Source organism: Zeugodacus cucurbitae, chromosome 4, assembly GCF_028554725.1.
Source record: "Zeugodacus cucurbitae isolate PBARC_wt_2022May chromosome 4, idZeuCucr1.2, whole genome shotgun sequence".
NCBI classification, from domain to species: domain Eukaryota; kingdom Metazoa; phylum Arthropoda; class Insecta; order Diptera; family Tephritidae; genus Zeugodacus; species Zeugodacus cucurbitae.
Window position 1 is genome coordinate 684606 of NC_071669.1, and position 25283 is coordinate 709888.

Genomic DNA, 25283 nt, shown 5'->3' on the forward strand with positions numbered 1-25283 from the left:
GGAAATTGTAAAAGATGTTGTTTCATTTCAATTTGGGTTGATTTTTCAATGTTTTTGGTTTGGTCATTTTATGCTGATTTAAGCATGCACACAACAGCGCTGTAACCTAAAATGTTGTTTACACAACAGTGCCGCTGTTGGCGCGCAGTCGCTGGCTTTTGTGCGAAAAAATTACATTTCGGTTGGAGAAAATGCACCAGGCGCCCAGCATGCGCCAGTAGGTTGACGCTGTTAATCCAAAATGTTATGTTAATAACATTACATGGAAATGTTAATGTTACAGAAAATGTTAATGTTAATGTTACCGATAACATTCAATGGAAATGTTAATGTTAATGTTAATGTTACCGATAACATTCGATGGAAATGTTAATGTTAATGTTACAGAAAATGTTAATGTTAATGTTGACATTACAGAATATTGTTATGTTAATGTTATTGTTAACATTACGGCTAATTTTAATGTTAATTTTAACATTAATGCTACATTTAGCAGACTGCAAATTAACTGCATTTTAAGCAGTTACAGTGCACTGTGCACATGCAACTGGGCTAAAATTTAGTTTTTTTTTATGGTTTAAAATTTCATGGAAAATGTTATAAACCGACTATGCGCTGATAAATAAAATCCACAATTTAGACTTTTTATATTATTTTATTTTTATTTTTATAAAGATTTCACAGCAAATATTAGTTTCTATTAGAATTAGAACAAAACAGTAAGTAGTTGCAGCATAAGAATGTCTATGTTTATAATGAGCTAGGATTGCTTCACCTCAGTGCCGTATGAAAAAACTATTCATCATCGATGCACGCTTTTTCGATTTTCTGAAAAAATAAATATAAATTCTATTATTTTATGCAAGTGTTGTTGAATTAACTAGAAAATAGTGAATTTTATTTAATATACATATAGCATATATAGCATACTTTTGCAATATTCTAGTTCTATTGCTCTAAACTTTTTTGAGTTTTCGCAGAGTACTACGAAAAGCTTCCATATTTTTTCCATACCTTCAGTTATTAGTACTACAGCTTGTGTTGGCAGATTTTGACGCCAATTTAGTGCTTCAAGAAGGCACATGGTGCGACTTCGCATTAACAAAAAATCTAAATTTTCGTTGCTCAGTCGTACAAGCGCTGCAATAACTATGCATAATGCTATGCCAAGGCTGTCAGACCGAATTCTACTTGGAAACTTTGAAACATTTTGTAATTAAAATAACATTTGCTTCACACGCACACACAACTTGGGCACTCGCGCTTTGCCTATTCCACTATTCCACTTGGTGTTGGCTTTTCATCAAATTTACTTGACGAATTTTCGGCTTTTCAGACAGACAGCAACAGAGTAAAATGCAAATACTGCCAGTGTGAACTCTAACTCCGTCGGCTCTGCCTTGGCTGCGACTTGCAAATGAGTGTAAACATGGCTGACAGTGCCAGACAGGAAAATTTTAAAATTAATGCAGTACTTGGAATGCGAGCGTCGCGTCAGAGCTCACCTCCTACCACATACACGCCAGCAGCAACAACATCCACAGTGCGCACTGTCTACATGCCTGTCTGTCTGTGCCTTTGCTGCTGGTGTCTTCTTCATCGTCGAATGTTTACTTTTGAAATAATTTTTTAAATAAATTAAATTATAAATTTTATTTAACAGGCAAACAGCAAATGACTGCCAGCGGCCGGCGAGCACTGCGAATGAAAAATATACGGTGTGCTGTGCCCGACGAGTCTCGAGTAAAAGCACACTGCAAATAACTTTTCAAAGCAGCGACGCGACGTCAACGAGACGACAGCGGTGTAGCGGTTCAAAAGCCAAGATGAGCGATAATGGAAATAATTGTTGTTGTACTCGTGTGTATGTGGTTGTTGTTATTGCTGGTATTACATTGGTCAGACAATGCACGCGTCACAAGCCTATGTGCATGCATACACACAAACGCACACGTAGGTAGATAGGTAGGCAGCGAATTGGAAGAGCGCAAGTGAAATTATGTGAGTGAGTGCGGACAGCGCGACAACAAAACGAAGCAATAGCTGTATATATGCGCGTGAAATGCAAACGAGCGACAAGGTCGAATGCCGGCTGGTCACTTGAGCGACGCTGCAGTGCATAAGCAAGGGAAATCGAAGACGGAATTTCGACAGAAATGCGGCGCAGGTGTGAGAGTCACTCCACTCACAATCGCACAATGGTGGGGAGCAAAGCGACAACTCATCGAATAATGTAGCGTAATTCCTCTAATATTCATTCAAATTGAGTCGATTATTCTTTTGTTTGCACTCATTTTCGGCTGCTCCATTTTTCCAAATTTATTTAACCATATGTACGTCTGTGTATTTATGAATATAGTATGAGCCTCCAAATTTTCTATTCGTATACTGATCGCAGTGTATCAAACACTTGTTTTTGTTGGCCTCCATTGTTCATCGCTCTTTGCCGTCGCTTTGCCTCTCCGTATGCGCTCTTTCAACGACTGAGCTGATAAGGTTTTCGTGTGTGATTTCGACACTTTTTGTACAACAACAAACGGAACTGGCCGTCACGTCATGCAAGCATGTAGACAATACTGTTTGCTGTTGTTGCTTCTTTGGGTATGTTTGTGTTAAAGCTTCGAAGTTTTTACACATTTTGTTTTGTTGTTGATTGTGGTGAGACAATCGCCGTGGGTTGTTTTTGCTTTTCCATTTAGTCACTCTCACTACTCGGCTTTGCTGCGCGCCTGCTACTTAAAACAGTTTTAGAGTAACTTGTGGAAAAAAGTGAGAGTGATGACGACGACAAACCGCACTGACTAACTAATTAACCAACAGACTGACTGACTAGCTGGGGTATCGATAATTTAGTACACGTATGACAGCGGCTTGTGGGACTAATGGTAGTGGATATTTTGAAGTGATGTCGATGAAGTGATGATGACAGTGAAATCGGTCTGGAAAAGTAAAATGATTAGTTCATTTGATTTCATACAATTTCTCTAATATAAAACGAAAATAAAATATTTGTCATATATAAATATGTAATCATATGAGCTAAGATCGGAATATAGATAAACGATGTGGCCATGATTGTTAGCTAGATCAAATTTTAAACGATCTTTGTAAACTTGGTAAACCAAATATATTTCCTGGTTATTACATAAGTATTATCTCCGTCCATTTCGTTGAACGAGCTCATTTTAGAACTCAGATCTTTGCAGAAAACACTAATTTCTGAAAGGAAAGCTTAATATTTCAGTATGAATTATAGTAAAAATACTTTTGCTTCAATATATTAGCTGTATGAAGGTTCTCCATCTATTAAGTGTTTGATCTCAGCCAATAAATTGGGTAAATACAAAATTTAATTGGATTTCGAACGATTATCGAAGACTAAGTGGAGCTATCAACGAATACGCTCGAAGACGCGGACCGATTGCTATTGGAAAAGCTTTCGAATGTTAGGCGGATGTTTAAAGATGAAAGCCAATTTCAGTTCCACAACATAGCAACCTGTTTGCTGTTCAAGCGAGTCTATTTTAATATACCACTATCTCGTTTTAGTATCATACCTACATCAGCCTTTGTTGAAAATATATTTTTCAGAATATTTCGAAAACCTTGCTATTTTTCTCATTAAAAAAAAAAATCAGTTAATTCAGCAAAATTCTAGCAAATTTAATACTCACTCACTTACCAATCATTGCGGTCTGCCGCTTACACTCCGCGCGCATAGATAATTTCGCAGTCATCCGCAAGCGCTGTACTTCATCACTCGTCCATGAATAAATCTTTGCAGCTCCGACTTGAAATCGGACATTTTTTATGCTTCTCGTTATCCTCGAACATTAAGCGCAAGTATTGCAGATTCTTTTGTTTCTCGGCGGCGAAAACTTGACGAGCTGCGCCCCTGCGGGGCAGTGGCGGCAGGGGCAAGGAAGAATTGCGAATTTCCACTTTATCGATGCATTAAACTTTTATTACATTAGAACTGTGAGAAACACAAAGAAAAAATGTGAAATCGTTAGCAGATAAAACTACGCAAAAACAAAGAGAAGAGAAGTTGGCAACAAAAACAAAAACAAAACGTAGTGAAAATCCATTAAATCGTCAATGGGGAGAATGCAAAACTATCGAAAAGCAAAAATACAAGAATTCGAAAAAAATAAGAAGAAGAAAAAAGAAATCAACGCTGAAACGAATGAACAAATCAAAGTATTCTAATTTATAAAAGTGGAAAAGGCTAAAATTGGAGAAGAAGAAAGTTACACAAGAAATATTGTTGTTGGGGAGAAATGGAGAAAAATGCGCATAAACGAATGCAATGCCAAAAACCAAAGGGACCCAATGCACTCACAGCAAATACAACTCGTATACTCGACTGCAGCGAGCGAGCGAGCGACGAAAGGGAAGAAGCAGACTTTTTACGAACGAGTCGAGAGTTTAACGCTCGATTGCATACGGCAACCCACAGGACCACACCAAGTTTAGGTCCACCACAGACAGCAACGTGGTGGACACTAACCGGTGAGTGCCATTCACTTAGCTGTGTGTATGTGTGTATGTAGGAGTCAATGCATGAATGAGAACCGTTATGTATTGTGTGTATATGTGTGTGTAAATAGCATGACGAGTCCACTTTAACCGAGTTTAGATCGCCTAACTGGTGGACGTTTGAATGTGCGGAACACCTTCGAGGGTGTTGAAGTGGTCCACTTCCGCAGGCCCTGTTCAGTTGATTGCACAGCTGAAAAGTGAGGAGTCAGTGCGGCACATACTGCCGGCGACAAACTGTTGGTGAGGTGCTGTGGCAGGCCGGCTGGCTGGCAAGTGCATGGAGTTGCAAATAACGAGAGCTTAGTGAGCTGATATTACGATGAAGCGATGACAACAAATCGGTCAACTGGCATTAATGCGACGGGCAATCCGAAAAATACAAAAAGTATGCTATCGAAAAAAGCTCACGAGTCGTTTGTGAGGGGGCGTATGCGGATCGAGGGAAAGGTGGTACGCTTGCAAATACTGTACAAAAAACAAAGGCAAAAAAATTAGAACAAAGAGTGCAAATAAAGTCTCACTCACGTAAGTTAGTGTCAAATGATGCCTCCCGGGTGCCGAGCACCGCTGCTGCTGTCGCCGAGTATGCTGCAACCCAAGTGGGCTATTGTGAGCGGGTAGGGTACCTGCGAGTTGATCTCCCACAGTGACACACATAAAACCCAAATGAAATGGAAAGAAGTGACGCGGAAATGAATTTGAATTGCATTTGGGTCGGGCGTGGACTGGTTGTGGGTCGGTCGCTGTAGTTGCAACGAGCACTTGGATAATTTAGATTTTTATTGCGATATTGAGCAGATGGACAGAAAATGGGAAATGCATTTTAAGCGCCTTTACTTATTTATGGCATGCGAATATTTTAAAGCGTTGCGTCGTTAACGAGATATTTCAGATTATTTCGATACTTTTAAGTGCGGCGATTTAAATTATTTTTTTGTTGTTGTATTCAATAAAAACTTTTGTAACAACTATGCTGAATTAATTATTATGCCTTAATTCTCGTTTCGCTTAGCAAGTTGAGACACACACACACACACAGTTTTATTGGAAACGTGACGAAAATTGATAAACGCCAAGCACCAGTCATCGCCTCACATTCGCTGGATGTAAATGACCGGTGAGCTAAGGTGACCATCAGAAGCCAAATGTACATGTCGCTCGAAGCAAGTGAGTTTCACAAATGTTATAATATTCTTGGTATGTAAAAAGTTGCGATTAATTTTTAATATTCATCTCTCAAACCACACACGCACACCCAAAGTTTAGTCGCTTTTTGTAAATGAGCCAGCGCTAGTGGGAGGCCTCACGGTCCGCACTTGTAAAATCGAGAATATAGGAGAGCTCACTAACGAATAGCCTGTACTAATAAGCTCCAGCTACTCTGCACTACCACACACTCACATTGTGCGTTACAATTTCCGGTAAACGGGTGACAAATCGCGTTCGGCTGCCAATTTACACAGACACACACACACTCGTATATACGCACTCCCCACAGTAAATGCTAAGAATATTGATTTCAGGTTGGCGAGCAATTGTCAGGTTCTACGGAATTCCATAAAAAATCAAAACAAAAATCCCCATTGGTCATAGCCAGGGTCAACCTCGCGTCGGATGATGAACAGAGTGTGAGTCTACGCGCCGATCGTAGCTCAGCTGTCCGAGGGGAAGAACAGAATCGCAGCGACGATTTCCGATATAAATACTAGTTTATTTGGAGTTTAAAATTAGTTCACTACTAGAAATTGAAGCGTTTGCACAAATATTCACAAAATCATTTAAAAATGTCGCTCAAACTGTACGTTTTCGCAACGTTAAGTATCCTTTTGTACACCTCGGCACCCATACAGGCGGGTGTGTTACGCGCTGACAAGCCGTCGGAGGCACCAGTGACAGAGGTGCCAGCCAACGTAAGCGAGCAACCGGAGAGCACAACCATCCAAATTATTGTCGGAGATGAAGTGGCGCTAAGCAGAGATGAAGACGCGACTGTGAAGATTGCTGTGGCGTCCTTGGATCCTGCACCAGGCACAGTTGAAGGCATTGAAATCACACTAGAGACAGTTGGCGATAAAGCTGAGGAGCCGAAGCCAACCGACGCGGGTGACAAACAAACAGATGAGAAAGTGCCAGAAAAGAAGGACGAACCCGCACTTAGTCGAGATGAAGCAGCTACAATTAAGGTCAAAGCGCACGAAACTGATGATCTTGCACAGAGTGCACCAGCCAGCAGCGCAGAAACTATAGGCTCACCACAAAAGTCCTCCAAGTTGCTGTTATTGAGCACACCAAGGCTAGCACGCGAACAGGAGGAAAATATTGCCGAACCCGAAGACGTTGACATTAACACCGCAGTGTCCACAGACGACACCACCGAGTTGAGCGTTGAGATAGAGCTTGACACCGACAAGTCCAGCGAAGAAAGTGCAGAAGACAAAAAGACAACCACCACAGAAGAACCCAGCTTCCTGACACGTGTACGCGATGCAATTTTCGGCAAGAAAACGGAGGAGGAAACAACGAAAGCGACTCTGGATAAGAAGGAAGAAGCGCCAAAACCGAGCGATGAGGTGTTGAAGGCGGATAAAGAGGAGATTAAGAAGGACGATGAAGTCAGCATACCAGCCGCTGCCGAACAGACGCCAGAGCCACATAATGATAATGCCGCGACCGCCGTGCTCATCGAAACCGAGGCTGACTATGTGCTCGTCGACTCGGATGTCGAACACTTGGAACATCTCGGCAGCTTCACACACGCCGAGAGCGAGGAATACTTGCAGCCCATTGTACATTCGGTGGAGGTAGTGCCGTCGCATTTTGAGGAACCGCTGCTCTTCAGCAGTAGCTACGTGCACGCCTGGTAATCGTTCAGCGTGCGCAATGAGTTATTGTTAAACTAATTTTAATGAGATGTTTTAGTTTCCCGAGTTTTCTTTTTTCTCACCTTCTCTTTGAGCAAATTATTTGTAGGAATTTGTAAAATAACGATTTCCATAATATAAACGAATTATTTTTTTTATAAGTAACTACGAAATGTGTTTCCATGCGGTTGGCTATCATCACATGTGAAGCGCCTGAATCCAATTTCGCGCATCTTATTGGCTTACACAAATATTTAGTTTGTGCCAGTTAGTTCTTCACTTTGAAATAGAAAATTTCATTTTGTGCGAATGTCGTAGCTGCAAAGTGGATTTGCAGCGAACTCGTTCAAGTGCCAGCGTCGTCCTGCACGAACCCTCATTCTCGCTATGTTCGCTGCCACCGCAAATTCAATGACCAGATAAAAAGTTTATCCACATAACAGACAATTTTCTAATAGAGTTGCCACACTTCTGAATTTTTAGACTAAAGAAAGTGTGGATGATTATATAACAGTGTCAGTAGTTGAGCCCATATAAGAAGACTCTCACAAGAAACTTGGTTGGTCCTACTCCGGCTGGATCGCCAGATCGGAGATAATTATCTCAGTACAGAGATATTAAAAAACACCAATTCATTTGAACACGAACTTCTAACCGTTTGGCAACCCTTTCGCAAATGTACCTCCGTCGGTCCCTTGCTGACCTTACTGCATAACATTTATTTTACTTTTCAACACATACTTAGGTGACAAATATTTTGCCACTTTTTGTGACCATACCACCAACCGCGGGTATAAGCAATTTTCCGTTCAAACACTTTGACAACCACCGACAACAGCAGCAAAGCAACACACATGCAGACTCCTCGCTTGCATCTCTGCGAGCACATGTAATATGGAAAGTACATTGCTGCGGCTGCATAAGTTTTCCCTAATGTGACCAGGAAACCGCCAGCGCCAGCGCCACCGCCACCACAACAACATACTCACCTCCAGGCAACAAGCTCAGAGTTGAAGAGCCGGCCAACAGCTGTTCAACTGGTTATGATAGGAATGGAGGCCAGCGGAAGGAGCAGCGCTTATAAAAATAGAATGTCATCAAACAGCGCTGCACAAACTCACCTGACACACGAGGATCCGTTACAGTCGATAGTTGCTTTTGCTGCTTCTGTGGGTGTCTGAGTATGAGTGTGATATGTGGGGGCACGGGTGAGTCACTTTGGCGAGCGCTACTGGTCTAGCGTTGTCGGGTGGCTGGGGATTTACTTCAAATGGACTTGAAAATAGTTTTCACAGCCACTGATGAGCTGACGCCGATGTGGCGGGCTACACACTGTTGGCGCAGCGCCGCGACTGCGTTGGTGCTGGTGGTCGCTTGTTCCGCTTTGGTTGCAGAACCGACACACATTCAATAAACTTCAGCACCTACTTATGTGCTTTTGAATGAGCATTAGCGCGCGCGTTTGTTTGTATGGCAGCTAGTTCATAATGCACGTATTTCAACGCGCTAACGTATTTAAGGCGAGTGAAGGGAGTGGAAGGTGACAATATATTATGGGCAGAGCTGATTTCAGCGCAGCGCGCTCGTAACTGGCGGTGGCAGCAACACTTTGCACTTCGGCGTCCGTTTGCACCGCGACACCGACGCGTCAGCGCGCTCTTAACTTCTGAGTCGCCAAGCTTCATTGAATGTGCAAATCCGCGAAAGTGGTGAAAATGTGGAAATGTTTTGGCAAAGCGCTGAAATGTTTAAGAGCAACAGCGAACAACGGCGACGACAACGACAACGCGCCACCACAACTACAAAGTAAGCGCCACATCAGTAGAGTAGAAGCGCGCTGGAGCCCCGAGGGGTGTCTGCGCAAGAGCTGTGAAAGAGTGTACCGAAAGTTCCATATGTTTTGGCAGCATAAGTTGAGGCTACGCTTCATGCAAAGCCAACGCGACCGACGACTTGGCAAAGTAAAAGGCGCTTGATTATAGGAGCGACCGGAGAGGAGAGCGCAGTGGGAAGTGAAAATGTGTTGCCAGTGTGCGGCTAGCGCGGCTAATGTGCAACATGGAGTGCCACATTATGTGCCCTGTTTAAGTGCATATAAATCTGTGCGTGTTGTTGTTGCAGAAAAACTCTTGCGCGACAATGGCTTGTGGGCTTTCAAAGGTGTGAAGAAAGCTGGGCGTACACAGTAGATGGAGCGAATAGTAGAAAGGAACTGTAATTGAATTTTCATGAGGTAATAATTTCTGAGCATGCATGTACCGTTATGTGTGCGTATGGGTAAATGTATGAAACCGGGACACCTTTCAGTGCTTTAAAATTTTCGTGTGCTAAATTCTGTTTGTACACGTGTGTGTCTTGTGTGTTCGTATGGAGTGGAGCTCAGCCGAAGCCGACGAATGTCGCAGAATTATTTATGCGCAAAAACAAGATATCAGCGAAGACGCATGTATGCACATACATATATAGAATGTGAGTTCAGAAATGTTGGTGTTGCCTTTGAATTTAACGCAAGCATAACGAAACAGCTAACAGCGTCAACAAAGTGACGACTTCGCACGAAAGGTGTGAGATTTAAAATATATAAAGACTAAAATCTGCGCATTTCAGAATCTTATAAGCGGAGTCTAATGCGACATTTCAATTTCGCGCTTCACAAATCTGTTTAAAGTTTGTGAAAATTAAAGAGCCCATTTGAAATAAGTTCGAAATAGACATGGCAATGATAAAGACAGCAAAGCATAAAAGAAAATCACCGTTAAGTGGTATCAAAGCCGACGCTTCCATAAAAATCGGATGTGTTAAGCATCTCTTATTGAATGACAGATACTTTTTGAGAATAATTGATACAGCCTTTGCTTTTATGAAGATAAGCTTAAGACTGATGGGTCTCTTAATACATCATATAGGTTTATATAGAATGTTGAAATATAAAGCGCGTTAATCCAAATTAAAATTGTATTTGTTTATGCCACTTAAATTAAACACAAATGTCTTCCAAAGTGAGAGATATTTTTTGAAGCTTCTCCAAAACAAATTTAACTATGCTTAATCACACTGCTGCTAAGAGTGATTGCCTGATGGCCTCTAATTTGATAAAATGCCTGTCCCCCAAGGTGCGGCGCACAGCAACAGTTGAAATAGAAAATATTTCATACTAACAAGTCATGACGAAAATTTAATTTGCGACTCACAAAAGAATTTATATTATTTCTGTAAAGCCTGCTCTCCCCGCTGCCGTTAGACCTGCTCCTTTAAGAATAGCTCCTTGTTGAGAATAGCCAAAAAAAAGTTTCGAAAAGTTCCATGATTACCGCGAACTTGTCCCGGCCATTTGTTTGTTATGTAAGCAACGCGGTGTTGTTGTTGTTGTTGCAGCGTATGGCTCTTTTGTCAGTGTTGTTTGTTGTTTGCGAAATGTGCTTGCGGCAAATATTTATTGCTAAGTAGCACCAAAGTGCATTTAATCATTTACAAAGTCTCCATTTTCTGCTCAACCACACATCTTTTCGGTGTGCGAGTGCAAAGTTTCATACTGCTCTCCTCCCCCGCCTTTGCCTAAACTTTTCTCCCGCAACGGTCACGCTGTACTGGAAATCTGAGAATGCAAAATAATGATTTCCCGTTGTCGTCGAGACGCTGGTCATGGCCCAGCACTAAGCTGTTTTTACTGACTGCGACAATAAAATCGTAATTCGCCACCGACTCACTTCAAATTCGAACAATTCACGCAATTTACTCTGTCACATAATGGCCACCAAGACCAACACTCTTGGGCAGCCACAAGACAGACTTATTGCTCGAGAATGTCTCGATGCCGAGCGGTTGCCGGTCAGAGACTGGTAGCCACGAGTATGAGGTGTTTTAGGTGGAGCGGCCCATTGCCATTTCGTCACTTTGGATTTTTAAGCTTCTTAAGCAGCGAACAGCTGGCAACGAAGCAGAAGAAGAAGAGCTGGCCTTCAGCCGTGGTGTGTACGAGTACTAAGTAGTGCAAACGGCTGAAAAGTAAAGAGCGAAGCGGAAAGTGAATAACCAGAACCCAGTGGCAACAACTCCAACTATTATTTACCCATTGCTGTGCTAGGGACCACACAGGATTTGTGTCATTACAGTGGTATTTGTTTTTGTTTTTGTGAGTCGCACTGCGCTCAGTGTTCTTTGCCACTGCGGTCTTATTAGAAGCCTTTGCGGATGCTCGGCCCCAAAAGGATGAACCAAGGTGGCTGGCATAGCATCTGTGGTGCATCAAACCTCGAGACACTAACGACGGACTCAGTGGCAATACAACAGTAATTTCATAGGAGAACGAGGGTGGTGTATAGTGCAGCTGTGGATTAAGAGTGTGTAACAACAACTAATCGAAGAAGAAAGAAAACTAAATAAACACTATTTAATAATGCGGACAATTAGTATTATGCCAGCAATTAGAGAAAAGAAAAGCGACATTTTGTGCAATATTATAACTCTCCCTATGAAATATGATAGAATCATAATACACAATAAACCATTATGATGCGGATAACAAATTGGAAATTGTAAAAGATGTTGTTTCATTTCAATTTGGGTTGATTTTTCAATGTTTTTGGTTTGGTCATTTTATGCTGATTTAAGCATGCACACAACAGCGCTGTAACCTAAAATGTTGTTTACACAACAGTGCCGCTGTTGGCGCGCAGTCGCTGGCTTTTGTGCGAAAAAATTACATTTCGGTTGGAGAAAATGCACCAGGCGCCCAGCATGCGCCAGTAGGTTGACGCTGTTAATCCAAAATGTTATGTTAATAACATTACATGGAAATGTTAATGTTACAGAAAATGTTAATGTTAATGTTACCGATAACATTCAATGGAAATGTTAATGTTAATGTTAATGTTACCGATAACATTCGATGGAAATGTTAATGTTAATGTTACAGAAAATGTTAATGTTAATGTTGACATTACAGAATATTGTTATGTTAATGTTATTGTTAACATTACGGCTAATTTTAATGTTAATTTTAACATTAATGCTACATTTAGCAGACTGCAAATTAACTGCATTTTAAGCAGTTACAGTGCACTGTGCACATGCAACTGGGCTAAAATTTAGTTTTTTTTTATGGTTTAAAATTTCATGGAAAATGTTATAAACCGACTATGCGCTGATAAATAAAATCCACAATTTAGACTTTTTATATTATTTTATTTTTATTTTTATAAAGATTTCACAGCAAATATTAGTTTCTATTAGAATTAGAACAAAACAGTAAGTAGTTGCAGCATAAGAATGTCTATGTTTATAATGAGCTAGGATTGCTTCACCTCAGTGCCGTATGAAAAAACTATTCATCATCGATGCACGCTTTTTCGATTTTCTGAAAAAATAAATATAAATTCTATTATTTTATGCAAGTGTTGTTGAATTAACTAGAAAATAGTGAATTTTATTTAATATACATATAGCATATATAGCATACTTTTGCAATATTCTAGTTCTATTGCTCTAAACTTTTTTGAGTTTTCGCAGAGTACTACGAAAAGCTTCCATATTTTTTCCATACCTTCAGTTATTAGTACTACAGCTTGTGTTGGCAGATTTTGACGCCAATTTAGTGCTTCAAGAAGGCACATGGTGCGACTTCGCATTAACAAAAAATCTAAATTTTCGTTGCTCAGTCGTACAAGCGCTGCAATAACTATGCATAATGCTATGCCAAGGCTGTCAGACCGAATTCTACTTGGAAACTTTGAAACATTTTGTAATTAAAATAACATTTGCTTCACACGCACACACAACTTGGGCACTCGCGCTTTGCCTATTCCACTATTCCACTTGGTGTTGGCTTTTCATCAAATTTACTTGACGAATTTTCGGCTTTTCAGACAGACAGCAACAGAGTAAAATGCAAATACTGCCAGTGTGAACTCTAACTCCGTCGGCTCTGCCTTGGCTGCGACTTGCAAATGAGTGTAAACATGGCTGACAGTGCCAGACAGGAAAATTTTAAAATTAATGCAGTACTTGGAATGCGAGCGTCGCGTCAGAGCTCACCTCCTACCACATACACGCCAGCAGCAACAACATCCACAGTGCGCACTGTCTACATGCCTGTCTGTCTGTGCCTTTGCTGCTGGTGTCTTCTTCATCGTCGAATGTTTACTTTTGAAATAATTTTTTAAATAAATTAAATTATAAATTTTATTTAACAGGCAAACAGCAAATGACTGCCAGCGGCCGGCGAGCACTGCGAATGAAAAATATACGGTGTGCTGTGCCCGACGAGTCTCGAGTAAAAGCACACTGCAAATAACTTTTCAAAGCAGCGACGCGACGTCAACGAGACGACAGCGGTGTAGCGGTTCAAAAGCCAAGATGAGCGATAATGGAAATAATTGTTGTTGTACTCGTGTGTATGTGGTTGTTGTTATTGCTGGTATTACATTGGTCAGACAATGCACGCGTCACAAGCCTATGTGCATGCATACACACAAACGCACACGTAGGTAGATAGGTAGGCAGCGAATTGGAAGAGCGCAAGTGAAATTATGTGAGTGAGTGCGGACAGCGCGACAACAAAACGAAGCAATAGCTGTATATATGCGCGTGAAATGCAAACGAGCGACAAGGTCGAATGCCGGCTGGTCACTTGAGCGACGCTGCAGTGCATAAGCAAGGGAAATCGAAGACGGAATTTCGACAGAAATGCGGCGCAGGTGTGAGAGTCACTCCACTCACAATCGCACAATGGTGGGGAGCAAAGCGACAACTCATCGAATAATGTAGCGTAATTCCTCTAATATTCATTCAAATTGAGTCGATTATTCTTTTGTTTGCACTCATTTTCGGCTGCTCCATTTTTCCAAATTTATTTAACCATATGTACGTCTGTGTATTTATGAATATAGTATGAGCCTCCAAATTTTCTATTCGTATACTGATCGCAGTGTATCAAACACTTGTTTTTGTTGGCCTCCATTGTTCATCGCTCTTTGCCGTCGCTTTGCCTCTCCGTATGCGCTCTTTCAACGACTGAGCTGATAAGGTTTTCGTGTGTGATTTCGACACTTTTTGTACAACAACAAACGGAACTGGCCGTCACGTCATGCAAGCATGTAGACAATACTGTTTGCTGTTGTTGCTTCTTTGGGTATGTTTGTGTTAAAGCTTCGAAGTTTTTACACATTTTGTTTTGTTGTTGATTGTGGTGAGACAATCGCCGTGGGTTGTTTTTGCTTTTCCATTTAGTCACTCTCACTACTCGGCTTTGCTGCGCGCCTGCTACTTAAAACAGTTTTAGAGTAACTTGTGGAAAAAAGTGAGAGTGATGACGACGACAAACCGCACTGACTAACTAATTAACCAACAGACTGACTGACTAGCTGGGGTATCGATAATTTAGTACACGTATGACAGCGGCTTGTGGGACTAATGGTAGTGGATATTTTGAAGTGATGTCGATGAAGTGATGATGACAGTGAAATCGGTCTGGAAAAGTAAAATGATTAGTTCATTTGATTTCATACAATTTCTCTAATATAAAACGAAAATAAAATATTTGTCATATATAAATATGTAATCATATGAGCTAAGATCGGAATATAGATAAACGATGTGGCCATGATTGTTAGCTAGATCAAATTTTAAACGATCTTTGTAAACTTGGTAAACCAAATATATTTCCTGGTTATTACATAAGTATTATCTCCGTCCATTTCGTTGAACGAGCTCATTTTAGAACTCAGATCTTTGCAGAAAACACTAATTTCTGAAAGGAAAGCTTAATATTTCAGTATGAATTATAGTAAAAATACTTTTGCTTCAATATATTAGCTGTATGAAGGTTCTCCATCTATTAAGTGTTTGATCTCAGCCAATAAATTGGGTAAATACAAAATTTAATTGGATTTCGAACGATTATCGAAGACTAAGTGGAGCTATCAACGAATACGCTCGAAGACGCGGACCGATTGCTATTGGAAAAGCTTTCGAATGTTAGGCGGATGTTTAAAGATGAAAGCCAATTTCAGTTCCACAACATAGCAACCTGTTTGCTGTTCAAGCGAGTCTATTTTAATATACCACTATCTCGTTTTAGTATCATACCTACATCAGCCTTTGTTGAAAATATATTTTTCAGAATATTTCGAAAACCTTGCTATTTTTCTCATTAAAAAAAAAAATCAGTTAATTCAGCAAAATTCTAGCAAATTTAATACTCACTCACTTACCAATCATTGCGGTCTGCCGCTTACACTCCGCGCGCATAGATAATTTCGCAGTCATCCGCAAGCGCTGTACTTCATCACTCGTCCATGAATAAATCTTTGCAGCTCCGACTTGAAATCGGACATTTTTTATGCTTCTCGTTATCCTCGAACATTAAGCGCAAGTATTGCAGATTCTTTTGTTTCTCGGCGGCGAAAACTTGACGAGCTGCGCCCCTGCGGGGCAGTGGCGGCAGGGGCAAGGAAGAATTGCGAATTTCCACTTTATCGATGCATTAAACTTTTATTACATTAGAACTGTGAGAAACACAAAGAAAAAATGTGAAATCGTTAGCAGATAAAACTACGCAAAAACAAAGAGAAGAGAAGTTGGCAACAAAAACAAAAACAAAACGTAGTGAAAATCCATTAAATCGTCAATGGGGAGAATGCAAAACTATCGAAAAGCAAAAATACAAGAATTCGAAAAAAATAAGAAGAAGAAAAAAGAAATCAACGCTGAAACGAATGAACAAATCAAAGTATTCTAATTTATAAAAGTGGAAAAGGCTAAAATTGGAGAAGAAGAAAGTTACACAAGAAATATTGTTGTTGGGGAGAAATGGAGAAAAATGCGCATAAACGAATGCAATGCCAAAAACCAAAGGGACCCAATGCACTCACAGCAAATACAACTCGTATACTCGACTGCAGCGAGCGAGCGAGCGACGAAAGGGAAGAAGCAGACTTTTTACGAACGAGTCGAGAGTTTAACGCTCGATTGCATACGGCAACCCACAGGACCACACCAAGTTTAGGTCCACCACAGACAGCAACGTGGTGGACACTAACCGGTGAGTGCCATTCACTTAGCTGTGTGTATGTGTGTATGTAGGAGTCAATGCATGAATGAGAACCGTTATGTATTGTGTGTATATGTGTGTGTAAATAGCATGACGAGTCCACTTTAACCGAGTTTAGATCGCCTAACTGGTGGACGTTTGAATGTGCGGAACACCTTCGAGGGTGTTGAAGTGGTCCACTTCCGCAGGCCCTGTTCAGTTGATTGCACAGCTGAAAAGTGAGGAGTCAGTGCGGCACATACTGCCGGCGACAAACTGTTGGTGAGGTGCTGTGGCAGGCCGGCTGGCTGGCAAGTGCATGGAGTTGCAAATAACGAGAGCTTAGTGAGCTGATATTACGATGAAGCGATGACAACAAATCGGTCAACTGGCATTAATGCGACGGGCAATCCGAAAAATACAAAAAGTATGCTATCGAAAAAAGCTCACGAGTCGTTTGTGAGGGGGCGTATGCGGATCGAGGGAAAGGTGGTACGCTTGCAAATACTGTACAAAAAACAAAGGCAAAAAAATTAGAACAAAGAGTGCAAATAAAGTCTCACTCACGTAAGTTAGTGTCAAATGATGCCTCCCGGGTGCCGAGCACCGCTGCTGCTGTCGCCGAGTATGCTGCAACCCAAGTGGGCTATTGTGAGCGGGTAGGGTACCTGCGAGTTGATCTCCCACAGTGACACACATAAAACCCAAATGAAATGGAAAGAAGTGACGCGGAAATGAATTTGAATTGCATTTGGGTCGGGCGTGGACTGGTTGTGGGTCGGTCGCTGTAGTTGCAACGAGCACTTGGATAATTTAGATTTTTATTGCGATATTGAGCAGATGGACAGAAAATGGGAAATGCATTTTAAGCGCCTTTACTTATTTATGGCATGCGAATATTTTAAAGCGTTGCGTCGTTAACGAGATATTTCAGATTATTTCGATACTTTTAAGTGCGGCGATTTAAATTATTTTTTTGTTGTTGTATTCAATAAAAACTTTTGTAACAACTATGCTGAATTAATTATTATGCCTTAATTCTCGTTTCGCTTAGCAAGTTGAGACACACACACACACACAGTTTTATTGGAAACGTGACGAAAATTGATAAACGCCAAGCACCAGTCATCGCCTCACATTCGCTGGATGTAAATGACCGGTGAGCTAAGGTGACCATCAGAAGCCAAATGTACATGTCGCTCGAAGCAAGTGAGTTTCACAAATGTTATAATATTCTTGGTATGTAAAAAGTTGCGATTAATTTTTAATATTCATCTCTCAAACCACACACGCACACCCAAAGTTTAGTCGCTTTTTGTAAATGAGCCAGCGCTAGTGGGAGGCCTCACGGTCCGCACTTGTAAAATCGAGAATATAGGAGAGCTCACTAACGAATAGCCTGTACTAATAAGCTCCAGCTACTCTGCACTACCACACACTCACATTGTGCGTTACAATTTCCGGTAAACGGGTGACAAATCGCGTTCGGCTGCCAATTTACACAGACACACACACACTCGTATATACGCACTCCCCACAGTAAATGCTAAGAATATTGATTTCAGGTTGGCGAGCAATTGTCAGGTTCTACGGAATTCCATAAAAAATCAAAACAAAAATCCCCATTGGTCATAGCCAGGGTCAACCTCGCGTCGGATGATGAACAGAGTGTGAGTCTACGCGCCGATCGTAGCTCAGCTGTCCGAGGGGAAGAACAGAATCGCAGCGACGATTTCCGATATAAATACTAGTTTATTTGGAGTTTAAAATTAGTTCACTACTAGAAATTGAAGCGTTTGCACAAATATTCACAAAATCATTTAAAAATGTCGCTCAAACTGTACGTTTTCGCAACGTTAAGTATCCTTTTGTACACCTCGGCACCCATACAGGCGGGTGTGTTACGCGCTGACAAGCCGTCGGAGGCACCAGTGACAGAGGTGCCAGCCAACGTAAGCGAGCAACCGGAGAGCACAACCATCCAAATTATTGTCGGAGATGAAGTGGCGCTAAGCAGAGATGAAGACGCGACTGTGAAGATTGCTGTGGCGTCCTTGGATCCTGCACCAGGCACAGTTGAAGGCATTGAAATCACACTAGAGACAGTTGGCGATAAAGCTGAGGAGCCGAAGCCAACCGACGCGGGTGACAAACAAACAGATGAGAAAGTGCCAGAAAAGAAGGACGAACCCGCACTTAGTCGAGATGAAGCAGCTACAATTAAGGTCAAAGCGCACGAAACTGATGATCTTGCACAGAGTGCACCAGCCAGCAGCGCAGAAACTATAGGCTCACCACAAAAGTCCTCCAAGTTGCTGTTATTGAGCACACCAAGGCTAGCACGCGAACAGGAGGAAAATATTGCCGAACCCGAAGACGTTGACATTAACACCGCAGTGTCCACAGACGACACCACCGAGTTGAGCGTTGAGATAGAGCTTGACACCGACAAGTCCAGCGAAGAAAGTGCAGAAGACAAAAAGACAACCACCACAGAAGAACCCAGCTTCCTGACACGTGTACGCGATGCAATTTTCGGCAAGAAAACGGAGGAGGAAACAACGAAAGCGACTCTGGATAAGAAGGAAGAAGCGCCAAAACCGAGCGATGAGGTGTTGAAGGCGGATAAAGAGGAGATTAAGAAGGACGATGAAGTCAGCATACCAGCCGCTGCCGAACAGACGCCAGAGCCACATAATGATAATGCCGCGACCGCCGTGCTCATCGAAACCGAGGCTGACTATGTGCTCGTCGACTCGGATGTCGAACACTTGGAACATCTCGGCAGCTTCACACACGCCGAGAGCGAGGAATACTTGCAGCCCATTGTACATTCGGTGGAGGTAGTGCCGTCGCATTTTGAGGAACCGCTGCTCTTCAGCAGTAGCTACGTGCACGCCTGGTAATCGTTCAGCGTGCGCAATGAGTTATTGTTAAACTAATTTTAATGAGATGTTTTAGTTTCCCGAGTTTTCTTTTTTCTCACCTTCTCTTTGAGCAAATTATTTGTAGGAATTTGTAAAATAACGATTTCCATAATATAAACGAATTATTTTTTTTATAAGTAACTACGAAATGTGTTTCCATGCGGTTGGCTATCATCACATGTGAAGCGCCTGAATCCAATTTCGCGCATCTTATTGGCTTACACAAATATTTAGTTTGTGCCAGTTAGTTCTTCACTTTGAAATAGAAAATTTCATTTTGTGCGAATGTCGTAGCTGCAAAGTGGATTTGCAGCGAACTCGTTCAAGTGCCAGCGTCGTCCTGCACGAACCCTCATTCTCGCTATGTTCGCTGCCACCGCAAATTCAATGACCAGATAAAAAGTTTATCCACATAACAGACAATTTTCTAATAGAGTTGCCACACTTCTGAATTTTTAGACTAAAGAAAGTGTGGATGATTATATAACAGTGTCAGTAGTTGAGCCCATATAAGAAGACTCTCACAAGAAACTTGGTTGGTCCTACTCCGGCTGGATCGCCAGATCGGAGATAATTATCTCAGTACAGAGATATTAAAAAACACCAATTCATTTGAACACGAACTTCTAACCGTTTGGCAACCCTTTCGCAAATGTACCTCCGTCGGTCCCTTGCTGACCTTACTGCATAACATTTATTTTACTTTTCAACACATACTTAGGTGACAAATATTTTGCCACTTTTTGTGACCATACCACCAACCGCGGGTATAAGCAATTTTCCGTTCAAACACTTTGACAACCACCGACAACAGCAGCAAAGCAACACACATGCAGACTCCTCGCTTGCATCTCTGCGAGCACATGTAATATGGAAAGTACATTGCTGCGGCTGCATAAGTTTTCCCTAATGTGACCAGGAAACCGCCAGCGCCAGCGCCACCGCCACCACAACAACATACTCACCTCCAGGCAACAAGCTCAGAGTTGAAGAGCCGGCCAACAGCTGTTCAACTGGTTATGATAGGAATGGAGGCCAGCGGAAGGAGCAGCGCTTATAAAAATAGAATGTCATCAAACAGCGCTGCACAAACTCACCTGACACACGAGGATCCGTTACAGTCGATAGTTGCTTTTGCTGCTTCTGTGGGTGTCTGAGTATGAGTGTGATATGTGGGGGCACGGGTGAGTCACTTTGGCGAGCGCTACTGGTCTAGCGTTGTCGGGTGGCTGGGGATTTACTTCAAATGGACTTGAAAATAGTTTTCACAGCCACTGATGAGCTGACGCCGATGTGGCGGGCTACACACTGTTGGCGCAGCGCCGCGACTGCGTTGGTGCTGGTGGTCGCTTGTTCCGCTTTGGTTGCAGAACCGACACACATTCAATAAACTTCAGCACCTACTTATGTGCTTTTGAATGAGCATTAGCGCGCGCGTTTGTTTGTATGGCAGCTAGTTCATAATGCACGTATTTCAACGCGCTAACGTATTTAAGGCGAGTGAAGGGAGTGGAAGGTGACAATATATTATGGGCAGAGCTGATTTCAGCGCAGCGCGCTCGTAACTGGCGGTGGCAGCAACACTTTGCACTTCGGCGTCCGTTTGCACCGCGACACCGACGCGTCAGCGCGCTCTTAACTTCTGAGTCGCCAAGCTTCATTGAATGTGCAAATCCGCGAAAGTGGTGAAAATGTGGAAATGTTTTGGCAAAGCGCTGAAATGTTTAAGAGCAACAGCGAACAACGGCGACGACAACGACAACGCGCCACCACAACTACAAAGTAAGCGCCACATCAGTAGAGTAGAAGCGCGCTGGAGCCCCGAGGGGTGTCTGCGCAAGAGCTGTGAAAGAGTGTACCGAAAGTTCCATATGTTTTGGCAGCATAAGTTGAGGCTACGCTTCATGCAAAGCCAACGCGACCGACGACTTGGCAAAGTAAAAGGCGCTTGATTATAGGAGCGACCGGAGAGGAGAGCGCAGTGGGAAGTGAAAATGTGTTGCCAGTGTGCGGCTAGCGCGGCTAATGTGCAACATGGAGTGCCACATTATGTGCCCTGTTTAAGTGCATATAAATCTGTGCGTGTTGTTGTTGCAGAAAAACTCTTGCGCGACAATGGCTTGTGGGCTTTCAAAGGTGTGAAGAAAGCTGGGCGTACACAGTAGATGGAGCGAATAGTAGAAAGGAACTGTAATTGAATTTTCATGAGGTAATAATTTCTGAGCATGCATGTACCGTTATGTGTGCGTATGGGTAAATGTATGAAACCGGGACACCTTTCAGTGCTTTAAAATTTTCGTGTGCTAAATTCTGTTTGTACACGTGTGTGTCTTGTGTGTTCGTATGGAGTGGAGCTCAGCCGAAGCCGACGAATGTCGCAGAATTATTTATGCGCAAAAACAAGATATCAGCGAAGACGCATGTATGCACATACATATATAGAATGTGAGTTCAGAAATGTTGGTGTTGCCTTTGAATTTAACGCAAGCATAACGAAACAGCTAACAGCGTCAACAAAGTGACGACTTCGCACGAAAGGTGTGAGATTTAAAATATATAAAGACTAAAATCTGCGCATTTCAGAATCTTATAAGCGGAGTCTAATGCGACATTTCAATTTCGCGCTTCACAAATCTGTTTAAAGTTTGTGAAAATTAAAGAGCCCATTTGAAATAAGTTCGAAATAGACATGGCAATGATAAAGACAGCAAAGCATAAAAGAAAATCACCGTTAAGTGGTATCAAAGCCGACGCTTCCATAAAAATCGGATGTGTTAAGCATCTCTTATTGAATGACAGATACTTTTTGAGAATAATTGATACAGCCTTTGCTTTTATGAAGATAAGCTTAAGACTGATGGGTCTCTTAATACATCATATAGGTTTATATAGAATGTTGAAATATAAAGCGCGTTAATCCAAATTAAAATTGTATTTGTTTATGCCACTTAAATTAAACACAAATGTCTTCCAAAGTGAGAGATATTTTTTGAAGCTTCTCCAAAACAAATTTAACTATGCTTAATCACACTGCTGCTAAGAGTGATTGCCTGATGGCCTCTAATTTGATAAAATGCCTGTCCCCCAAGGTGCGGCGCACAGCAACAGTTGAAATAGAAAATATTTCATACTAACAAGTCATGACGAAAATTTAATTTGCGACTCACAAAAGAATTTATATTATTTCTGTAAAGCCTGCTCTCCCCGCTGCCGTTAGACCTGCTCCTTTAAGAATAGCTCCTTGTTGAGAATAGCCAAAAAAAAGTTTCGAAAAGTTCCATGATTACCGCGAACTTGTCCCGGCCATTTGTTTGTTATGTAAGCAACGCGGTGTTGTTGTTGTTGTTGCAGCGTATGGCTCTTTTGTCAGTGTTGTTTGTTGTTTGCGAAATGTGCTTGCGGCAAATATTTATTGCTAAGTAGCACCAAAGTGCATTTAATCATTTACAAAGTCTCCATTTTCTGCTCAACCACACATCTTTTCGGTGTGCGAGTGCAAAGTTTCATACTGCTCTCCTCCCCCGCCTTTGCCTAAACTTTTCTCCCGCAACGGTCACGCTGTACTGGAAATCTGAGAATGCAAAATAATGATTTCCCGTTGTCGTCGAGACGCTGGTCATGGCCCAGCACTAAGCTGTTTTTACTGACTGCGACAATAAAATCGTAATTCGCCACCGACTCACTTCAAATTCGAACAATTCACGCAATTTACTCTGTCACATAATGGCCACCAAGACCAACACTCTTGGGCAGCCACAAGACAGACTTATTGCTCGAGAATGTCTCGATGCCGAGCGGTTGCCGGTCAGAGACTGGTAGCCACGAGTATGAGGTGTTTTAGGTGGAGCGGCCCATTGCCATTTCGTCACTTTGGATTTTTAAGCTTCTTAAGCAGCGAACAGCTGGCAACGAAGCAGAAGAAGAAGAGCTGGCCTTCAGCCGTGGTGTGTACGAGTACTAAGTAGTGCAAACGGCTGAAAAGTAAAGAGCGAAGCGGAAAGTGAATAACCAGAACCCAGTGGCAACAACTCCAACTATTATTTACCCATTGCTGTGCTAGGGACCACACAGGATTTGTGTCATTACAGTGGTATTTGTTTTTGTTTTTGTGAGTCGCACTGCGCTCAGTGTTCTTTGCCACTGCGGTCTTATTAGAAGCCTTTGCGGATGCTCGGCCCCAAAAGGATGAACCAAGGTGGCTGGCATAGCATCTGTGGTGCATCAAACCTCGAGACACTAACGACGGACTCAGTGGCAATACAACAGTAATTTCATAGGAGAACGAGGGTGGTGTATAGTGCAGCTGTGGATTAAGAGTGTGTCTTTGGCTAGTTAGGCGCCGCCGCCGTCGCAAAGAACACTAATGGCACTGGGAACTATCATAATTGGATGCTCGCCAAGCGGGCGGATACAACAATACAAGCGGGAGTGTAGTGTAAGGTGTAGTACGCCCAGAAGAACCAGTTGAATCTATCTCTGTGAATATAATAGCAGAACTGTGAGTACATAAAAGCAATCAGATCACAAAGCAGATTAGAAGTGCAAGGGACTTGATGAGCAGATGAGTTTTTGTTGCATTAAAGTTGGACGTCACTTTAAAGGTGCAGTTAGTATAGAAAACAATTTAGGAAAACCTAAAGAATCATTGTGTTATAATCACTCGTATCTTTCAATGTTGCAGTCAATAACTATCCCGTGGCTGCACAACAAAAGCTCATAATGAAAATTCTCTTTACAATTCCGACATTTCCATATATATAAAAGCCGTTGCTAAACGTCTGATAAACTCTCTGCTTTGAGTTTCAGTTTAAATGCTTCTGTTTTTCCGCTACACGAAGTGATGTATTCGCACAGTGGACCAGAGTACATAAAATAATGCATTACGGCTCAAGTGGACTAAGCAAAGGTGAGTTGTTGAGTTCTAAACCACTTTCAGAAGCCTTTTGCGTCCGTTGAGGTCCACAAATTAGTAGATGAGAATGAGATTATAAAATATACGAGCCGAGAATATGAAAATGCTCTGCCTTGGTAAGTTTAAAATTAAAGAAAACTCACCACTGTGCGGCGTATAATTGCAAAATATGTTTGCGGCAACCGCATTACAGGCCCTGAAATCTATTCGAAAAAAGCTGAAGATAATGAAATATGCGCGCTTGTGTTCACCATTTTTTATTTCGCATATATTTGCACCTGAATCGTTGAATTAAGGCGCGCAGATGCCATCACGCCGCTGGTACATAAAAACATTTCTAATGGGCGCAGAGAGGAGGTAGCTATCGTGGCATAAAGCGGATTTTTTGTAATCTTTTAAATAAAATTAATGCGCATATTTGCACAGCAAGCGCAACCCACGCCTTTCAACTTTCCTCGCGCAACGGCGCTCACTTAGCTATCACTCAGACAAAAAAAACTGACAGCGCGAAAAAGCGGAAATTCATTTGAATACCGCTTGCCGAACCGGCTTCCACGACAAGTTACTTCTTTTGGCCTTTAACTCATTAATTTCACGTACACTTTTTCATGTTGCAGTTTGTTACAGTTTTTCTCGCCGATTTTTACGATTTGTGGCTGCGCGCCCCGCACTGCCGCGCCGTCATGTTGGCGCTGCGCCTAATTATAAATGCTACCACGTGTTGATTATGTGCCAAATGCCAAATACGAAAAGGTTAAAATGCCATTTCGGCCATCAGTCGTCGCGACGTCGACGACGCGCCGAGATTTATGTGGCTTGCAGGCTCTGAGCGTCGTTTTGTACGCGTCGCACCTCCTTTCCCGCGTCTGTTTGCTGAATTTGCTTTGAGAGCTCTTCGCTTCCTTTGAGGGGATGATGGCGGCGAGTGAGTTGCTCTGCACAAAGCTAAGTGGGTTAAATAAAGACACTATTAACCGCAAATTGTGGCTCAACTTTTGACATAAATTCTTTTT

General features: G+C 42.1%; 2 protein-coding genes and 3 long non-coding RNA genes across 5 annotated transcripts in view; 2 read left to right on the top strand and 3 right to left on the bottom strand.

Annotated features, from left to right (window-relative positions):
• Positions 1 to 635: 635 nt before the first annotated feature.
• Positions 636 to 2829, bottom strand: LOC128921612 (uncharacterized). Its single transcript, XR_008471044.1, has 2 exons — positions 1015 to 2829; positions 636 to 828 (listed from the first exon to the last, which is right to left on the bottom strand). It is a non-coding gene; the product is annotated as an uncharacterized LOC128921612 (long non-coding RNA).
• A 3029-nt stretch (positions 2830 to 5858) lies between these two features.
• LOC105212943 (enolase-phosphatase E1) lies at positions 5859 to 7469 on the top strand. The gene has a single exon (XM_011185382.3). The coding sequence runs from the start codon at positions 6327 to 6329 to the stop codon at positions 7404 to 7406; it is 1080 nt and encodes a 359-aa protein (XP_011183684.2). The 5' UTR covers positions 5859 to 6326; the 3' UTR covers positions 7407 to 7469.
• Positions 7470 to 12566: 5097 nt separating this feature from the next.
• On the bottom strand, positions 12567 to 14760 carry LOC128921611 (uncharacterized). Its single transcript, XR_008471043.1, has 2 exons — positions 12946 to 14760; positions 12567 to 12759 (listed from the first exon to the last, which is right to left on the bottom strand). It is a non-coding gene; the product is annotated as an uncharacterized LOC128921611 (long non-coding RNA).
• Positions 14761 to 15618: 858 nt separating this feature from the next.
• Positions 15619 to 25283, bottom strand: part of LOC114805369 (uncharacterized) — a 78066-nt gene continuing 68401 nt past the window's right edge. The window contains exon 3 of the long non-coding RNA XR_008470888.1: positions 15619 to 15907. This is a non-coding gene — a long non-coding RNA (uncharacterized LOC114805369). The remainder of the gene's footprint in view (positions 15908 to 25283) is intronic.
• Positions 17790 to 19389, top strand: LOC128921423 (enolase-phosphatase E1-like). The gene has a single exon (XM_054229092.1). The coding sequence runs from the start codon at positions 18258 to 18260 to the stop codon at positions 19335 to 19337; it is 1080 nt and encodes a 359-aa protein (XP_054085067.1). The 5' UTR covers positions 17790 to 18257; the 3' UTR covers positions 19338 to 19389.